This window comes from Kogia breviceps, chromosome 19, assembly GCF_026419965.1.
Source record: "Kogia breviceps isolate mKogBre1 chromosome 19, mKogBre1 haplotype 1, whole genome shotgun sequence".
NCBI classification, from domain to species: Eukaryota; Metazoa; Chordata; class Mammalia; order Artiodactyla; family Physeteridae; genus Kogia; species Kogia breviceps.
Genome location: NC_081328.1, coordinates 39,724,033 through 39,731,594, shown reverse-complemented (window position 1 = coordinate 39,731,594; position 7,562 = coordinate 39,724,033). Strand labels below are relative to the sequence as shown.

General features: G+C 56.4%; 1 protein-coding gene across 2 annotated transcripts; it reads right to left on the bottom strand.

Moving 5' to 3' along the window:
* Nucleotides 1–246: 246 nt before the first annotated feature.
* On the bottom strand, nt 247–7,449 carry TMEM106A (transmembrane protein 106A). Of its 2 annotated transcripts, XM_067020737.1 has the most exons (9): nt 7,359–7,449; nt 5,923–6,149; nt 5,325–5,388; nt 3,999–4,152; nt 3,349–3,489; nt 3,197–3,240; nt 2,568–2,621; nt 1,816–1,976; nt 247–1,601 (listed from the first exon to the last, which is right to left on the bottom strand). In XM_067020737.1, the coding sequence occupies exons 2-8, from the start codon at nt 6,128–6,130 to the stop codon at nt 1,856–1,858; spliced, it is 786 nt and encodes a 261-aa protein (XP_066876838.1). In that variant the 5' UTR covers nt 6,131–6,149; nt 7,359–7,449; the 3' UTR covers nt 247–1,601; nt 1,816–1,855. The 2 variants fall into 2 exon arrangements, with proteins under 2 accessions (XP_066876838.1, XP_058904276.1); XM_059048293.2 differs by having other exon boundaries at nt 247–1,976.
* Between the last annotated feature and the right edge of the window lie 113 nt (nt 7,450–7,562).

The window sequence follows — 7,562 nt, the reverse complement described above, 5'->3', positions numbered from 1 at the left end:
CCTCTCAGGGCGGTGTCTCCTGAGAGGAGCAGCTGGGGGAAGCGAAGGAGACGGGGCGCACGGAACAGGAGCATTCACGTCGGGAGGGACTCGGAGATACACAACGAGGGAAAGGCAGAGAGAGCGAGCTCCTGGGAGCGGCCTCCCAGAAGGCAGAGAGGCAGGGCGTGTTCCCGAGGGGCTCGGGGACCGGGGAAGAGACCGTGACGCCCACCTGGATATTAAGAAACAGGCTGTGAGATGGGGAGCGTCCACCAGCTCCCTTCCCACTCACGGGAGCCTTTTATTTTCCTTTCTTAAACATTGTTAAGCACAGTTGATCGACTCCAATATAAATCCATTACATGTGGCGAACTCCACCCAGCGTGAGCTCCAGCCCGGCCCTCGTGGACTTCCGTGCTCTTACCAGCACCACCTCGACGCCAGTCACCCAGGCGTGAAAGCGTGCAGACAGCACGACCTCCTTCCTTCTCCTCATCCCCCCACCCCGGCCGGCTCCTCACCAGGTTCTGGCCCCACGTCCCCTTCTCCGCCCTTCCTACTGCAAACTCAGCTTTCCCTGCTGCTCAAGCTCACCTCTCTGCCTGTCTGAGTGATGGAAACCGTAACCGCCTTTAGTGAGCAAACACAAACTCCTGCTCGGCTAAAGAAGCTGGGGGTTGGTTGCCTGGGGCTTCTCGCCATCTGAGTGACAGCAAAGAGGGGACGGCCTAGACCCTTCCCGACGGATATGCAGCTCCGTCCTGGCAGTGCCCAAAGGAGAGCAGAGGCCTCTGGGAGCACAGGGTGCCCTGGGACTCGGCTGGGGGTGCCGCGGACCCAGCAGTTCGGCCTCACCTCTGCGGGTTTGACCTGCAGCTGCGCCCACCGTTTGACCTGCCGGTGTCCCCTCACATGGGCTCAGGCTTGTGGCCTCCTTCCATAAAAAAAAAAACACCTTTTTAAATGACTCTGGCTTTGTTTCTGTTTTTCCTGTGCAGGCCCAGGGGGTGCCCGGTGCCTCCCTTTCCCTCCCCTCCCCTCCCCTCCTACTTTGGTTCCTGCTATGAAGAGAATAATAAAACTCTTTTCTGGAGAGGAGAAGCTTTAGCCGCAGAACAGCTCTGACTTCCTGGGGACCCAGACAGTCTTTAACCAGGAAGGCTGCAGAGCCAAAGGGCCTTGGCCAATCTTGCTGTCAGATGGGTGGGGTGGGGTGGGGTGGGGGTCGGGGGGACAAGTTACCAGGCGGGAAGCAGGCCATCACCATCACTTTGTCACACGACCAAAGCAGGGCGGCGTAGGAGAGCATCTACGGTTCCCTAAAAGGCCCTGGGGACAACACTGGCTGTCCCCCAAGTCACTTTCTCATTACCAGGTGGAGAACTTGGAAAGGATCCATGTATTAAAAGCCAGACAAAATGAAAGCTTTTTCTCCACATTCAGGCAGGACAAAGGTCTTCCCTGGACGAGCTGGGCAACCAAGGTGCTCCGCACAGAAAAGCGTGGGTGCCACCTCATGCCTCTGAGGCAGCTCTGAGCAAATGTCAGATCAGACTGTCCTCAAGACAGACCAAGGGGAATATCTGGGGCTGGCCTCTAGAAGAACCAAGCTTCCGTTCCTGTGGAAATCAGAGAGGGTGTGAGGGTGTGAGGGTGTGAGGGTGTGAGTGTGTGTGTGTGTGTGTGTGTGTGTGTGTGTGTGTGAAGTTAACGTCCACAGAAAGCTTCCTCTGCTGGGGGTGGACAGGGGGAGGGTATGATAAAGCAGAGCTTTTCCTTTGGCAAAGTCACTCTCGTCCTATTGGGTGCCACGGAGTGGTGGGAGATACAGACCAGGCCGGCAGGTGCCCGGAGCTCGACGACAGCAGACAGGTCACGGCGGGCGAGGGACCAGCAAGTGGGGCTTGGATGCGTTTCCCCGGCAGTCCACGTATTCGTAGCTCTGGAAGACCAGCTGCTCTGAATGGCTCAGGTAGGAACAGGTCAGGGTGCCCCTGGAGAGGAGACAGGGCTTTTTTTTTTTTTTTTTTTTCTTCCCCAAACAAAACCACACCAGTTTTATTTGGAAGATTACAGAGCTTGAGCCTTCACCCCACCACCCAGCTTCCGCTTCCACCGATCTAAGGATCTGCAGTTGGGGTAGGAGTGAGAGAAGGAAGCCGGGAGGGGAGGGCAGAGACCTGGTGGCAGCCGAGGAAAGGAGTAAGATGGCGGCTGCAGAGCTCACGCCACCCTACGCGTGCGCCTCACTGTCTTTACTCCCGCACCCCACAAGGGTCTGGGAAGAAGAGGAAAGCCCTGGCCCCGCGCTGCTCTCTGCGGAGGGCGGGCTTCCTCAGACCGGAGCTGGCCCTCCCTCCGCTCCCCGCTCTGCCGAAGCTCCTGGGACAGCTGCTCCCCCAAGGGCTCCGGGCACATCCGTGGCTGTCCCGTCAGTGGCTCGTAAGCAAGGTGGCCCTTAGGGGAGGGGCTGGACCCGCTACCGCCAAGAGCCGACACAGACTCACGGGATTCGCTGCGATGACTCCTCCCACGGGGGGCAGAAATGGGAGAGGGCAGGTACCAGGGCTCCAGGCCCTACTTACTGGATGTGCAGGAGCACGTGGTGGACTTTGATTTTCAGCCAGGTACAGATCTTGCTGAGAGAGAGAGACACACACACACACACAGAGAGACAGAGAGAGAGAGAGAGAGAGAGAGAGAGAGAGAGAGAGAGAGAGAGAGAGAGAACCTGGGCCCACGTTTCACACACTGAGCAGCCTGTCAGACAGCTCGGAGGAGACCCGCAGTCCCAGCCCCCCTTTTGCCTCCTTTCCATCAGGGGCCCCACAGGCCACCCCCACCCCTTCCCTCTCCCTCTGCCCAAGGTGGGCATGTCGCCCCTGCTGCAGTATCACTCCTCCAAGCCCCGCCGGTTTGGCCCAGGCACGGGCTGGCCTCTCCCTTAGTAGAAAACGGCGAGTCAGGCTCAAGAGCCCAAGGTCATACATCGTGAAGTATTAACCAGATTCTAGCCTGGCTTTCATTCCAGTCCAGCTCCAAACAGGCAGAGGCTGGGGGCCCTGAATGCTTGTACATTGCAGTCTTGGCCACAAGAGTGCAGGCCACATGCTGACTGCAGGGTTTGCTAAGCAATCAGAACGTCTGGTGGGGATTCAAAGTGGGTTTCCAACCAGCAGAGAGGCTAAGGGAGAAGGGATCAAGGGCTACTCACTATGTGTTTTCATCCCATATCCTGTTGGCTACTGTATAAAACATCTGTCAACCAAATGGGTATCGGGTTAGCCCCAGCTCCAGCCACCCCTTTCCTCCCGCCACCCGCGTCCACACCCCTGTGGGCAGGGCTGGCCAGCAAGAGGGAGTCACCTGCTCACTGGCCAAAGGGCCGATGCGGAGGAGAAGGCTGTGGGAGACCTGCCCCACCACGAGGGACAGGTGCAGAACCTCAATGGTCAGCTGGGTCACAGCGATGGGGTAGTAGTTGTTATTGGAGATGCTCAAGATATTCTGGCGAGGAAGACAGGGAAAGGAAGGGGTTAGGGTAGCACCAGCCTTGGCAAGAAGAAGTCAGACGGTTTCAAAACCCCGCAGCCTGACTGAGCCCCACCCCCCAATGTGGGCCTCGGCTGCCCAGGCCCCGGTGCCGGGAGCCCCTCGGAGGGGCTCTTAATGGCGAGGGGTCACCTTTCACTGAGACATGAAGCTGGCTCAAAATCCAGTCTCACCCTGCAAGGCTCTCTCTGTTCAGTCCTGCCCACCCAGGGAGTCTCAGGCACACCGACTGCACCCAGGCATTTTTGGCTCTGGCCTCAATTCTAACCCCTCACAGTTACAATCCTGCACAATCTGTTAGGGTGTTCATGGTTGCTCCTGCTTCTCCCCAGGCTTCTGACATCCTCTGAGTGCCATAAGATCCCTGGCTACTGATGCCCAGGGTGAGAACACTGGACAAGGGCTACAGAGGAGTGTTTCCAGGAAGGTGGGGTCGGATCCCAGGGGCACAGGCACCCACCCACCGTTATATTGAGGTGGATATTGGCCTCGTCAACAGTCACCGTGGAGGCGTTGAGGCCTACAGGCTGCACGGCGATAGTCCGGGGGAACAGGAAAAAGACGATGAGAGAGGAGGTCACCAGGCAGATGAACACTGCCAGGAACACGGAGAGCTTCCTGTGGGAAAACAGGACCCGGGGTAGAGGAGTGGAGAAGTCTGGACACCAAGGCAGCCTGGGCCGGGGGCGTTCAGACACTCTTCTCTCTATATATAATGCTCTCCTCCGAGTCCCCCCTCGCAACTGTACACTTAGCTCCCCAGGTGTGGAGGACCAACGTAGGCTCAGATGTGGCCCAGAGTGGGTAGGAGCACCAGATTGAGATGCTGGCAGCCCGGCTTCCATTCCCAGCTCTGTGTACCCACTGGCCCAGCAACTCTGAACAACCCACTCAACCGCCCTAAGCCTCAGTTTCCTTGTCTATAAAATGGGGATAATTGTACCTACCTCATACAATCTGTTATGGGCTAATGTATGAAAAGGCACCGATCCCTGGTCCTGGCACATAGCCAAAGGCTCAACCAATGCTAGCTATTCTCACTGGAAGAAGTAAGCCCATGTGAATTTTGGCAGTTCTGAATTTTAATATTCATATTCAGAACAAGACATCATCTGTTCATCTAATTCAAAATTGAAATATGCATTAAAGAGAGAGCACCTTGTTAGCACTTTCTAAGGGGCACTGCCAGATTCGGCTTCTGGTGCACTGGTGAGGGCAGGCTGGGTGGTGGCTCCCTCACGGAAGCTGAGGACCCTGGGAGGAGGTTGCAGGGATCTATGTCAAAGGACCCAGATGACAAACAGGGTCACGGGCCCCCCCAGTGAAACTCAGCGCTGCCTCTGAGGTTCTGAAGTGTCCCAGAACAGAGAGCAGCTGGTTTCCCATCTCTACAGGGAAAAGAACAAGCGGGTCTGAGCTGCCGTAGCAAAGGAAGGTCTTAGGAAAAATCACTTCCCAAAACCAATTGCAACCACAGCCACTCCCTCCCTCCTGGAAGGACTTGCAGAGTCAAGAGGTCCTCTCTGTCTTCAAAAGGGAGCCATGCTTCTTGGAAGCAGTGATGCTCAGGACACCAAGAGGCCTCAGGTGGCATCTGCTGTGCACCGAGCTTCTTAAACTAGGAAAATCCTTGGAAACAGGGAGCTAATACGCCTGAGGCCAGTGAGGCTCAGGCTTTCTGGGGGAGAACCAAAGGAGAAAAACTAGGGGGGAAGGGGGATTGGGGGAGACAAAGAGGAAGAGCCCCCAGGGGCAATGCGTACAGAGCTAGGATAGGAAGAGGGGCTTACGTGTGCCTGGGCTTCAGCCTCTGGTCCCCATAGGGGATGAGGGCCACCAGCTGCTTCTCTAGTTCTGTAGAAAGAGGGTGAGAGGGAGGGCCAAGAAGTGTCCATGACAAATGTTTCCTGTGCCAGCCTGCCAGAAGCACCCCTCCATCCCACAGAGCAGTGTCAGAAGCATGCCACCTCTGCCTCAGAGCAGGACTGGGGATAACGGGCTGTTGGCAGCTCAGCTTTGCCATCTCTAGAATGGAGGCGAGATTTTCATTAACAGGTGTGAAGAATTTCTGCACGTCACCACAAATCAGAGAAGCCCAATTTCTTTGGAGAGGTCATTGTAATTTCTTGAATCCTAAGGCAGTGCTGCTAAGAGAGCAGAGAGGCTGGAAATCCCCTGGGTTTGGGCAGTACAACCAGGGCAGGAGGGGGGTCTCTGCAGCGAGCCCAGGGAGGGTTAGCATCTCCCTGGCTGGCCTGAAACTCAGGGACTAGGAGCTGGGAGAGCCAACCCCATCCAAGGAGACTCAGAGGGGCCTGGCACTGGCCAGCTGGCTGCTAAGAGCTTTTCCTGGATCCCAGGCTTCTTCCAGAGCCTGGGGCCACTCACCTCGAGGGATCTCCCCACTGCCCTGGCAGGTGGGACAAGTCACAAAGCTGACAGCAGCAGCCCTTTCACAAGGCACACAGGAACAAAAACGCTTGCTGCTGGTGGTGCTGGAGTAGCTGGCAGCCTTGCTGCCAAAGGCTTGGTCGGAGGGCAGGATTGACTTGTTCTCATCCTTCCGAGAGCCCAGCTGGGAGAATGTCTCACCCATTGTTCAGGGGTATTTTTCACTGATGAGAAAAGAACAAAGTTCACTTAGCACTGATGCCAGGAGTCACTCTGGTTTTAGGTTCTTGAGATTGGCAAGGAGCCCCACCACAATTTCAGGAAGCTCAAGCCTAAGGAAGTGAGGGTGTGGAAATTCAAGCAGTTACACATGACTCTTGGATCAGGAATCTCAATGCATTTCAACCCTTTTTTTTTATAGTAGGAGAGCTCAATCGGCCTACAAGAGGGAAAAGCAAAGCAGAAGTTATTTCACTTTAAGGGAATTTCATAAGTGAAAGAGAGCTTAATTTTGTTCTGGAAAAGTTGCTGAGCTGTCATTCACTGCAAGGGAAGGGAGTTAGATAGGTCTTGGGGGCAGCAGCCAGGAGAGCCCCTTCATCCTCTGCAACAAGAGGACTCTGAACATGTCTCTAGAGCACCCGGGCAAAAATGCCCGAGGTCTCCAGCCTGGGTGTGGAAAGAAAGTTTACATTCCTGAGCCTGGGCAGGTGCTGGCGTAATAGGAAGGCAGGCATTCTTTGGAACAAGAAAGAGAAAGGAAGCTAGGCTGGCCACAGGTGTGGCTAAAAACCCTAAAACGATTGTGGAAGGGAGCATAAACCTTTTCCGCTTGCTTTCTGAACTGGAGTGGGAAAGAATGTCTGGGGGAGGGTGGTAGCAATTTCAGGGTCAGTCCTTCACTAGGACAAGTCACAGCTAACTCCAGATTCTTCCCAAAAGACTGGTGGCAAATGAGTGGGCAAGGCGAGCCGAACTCAGACCTTCTGGGCTTAAAATAAAGGAAGCCTCACCAGGTCTGAGATCCTGGGCTCCTCTCAGCTGCAAGAGGGCTAGAGATTTCTGGAGTACGTCTTTGGGGAGGAGGGCCTGTAAGGCAGGGTGGCTCCAGGGGCCACCAGTCCCCTTCCCGTAGAGTCCTGGGGACCGACTGGACCACCTCCTCCACCGCGTTGGAAGAGGTGGGGAGCAGCGACCCTGGCCTCCCCAGAGGCTTCACGCCCTACTCTGGGGCTCGGCCATGGGCTGCGGGGTCGGAGCGGACTCAGAGACTAGAATTTCATTGAAGGAGGATTTTAAGTCCCACCAGACACCCCGAGAGGCTGTTAGTAGAGCTTGGAACCTGCGTGTTGGGTTAGGAGGAGGCACAGAAGGGGCCTGGGCCCTTGCATGCCGAAGGGAAAGAAGGGAAGGAGGGTCCCGAATCGCCTTACCCCCGAGCAACCGCAGCGACAGGAACGCCTGCAAAGCAGAATCGAAAGTGCGGGAGCCGAGGTTTCGCCCCAAGCTTCCGCTCAAAGCCTTGGGAAGCTCCGCCCCGGCTCCTCCGGACCCGCCCCTCCCTCCCAGGGCCCGCCTCTCCCTCCCAGGGCCCGCCTCTCCCTCCCAGGGCCTGCCTCTCTCGACACAGCAGCCAG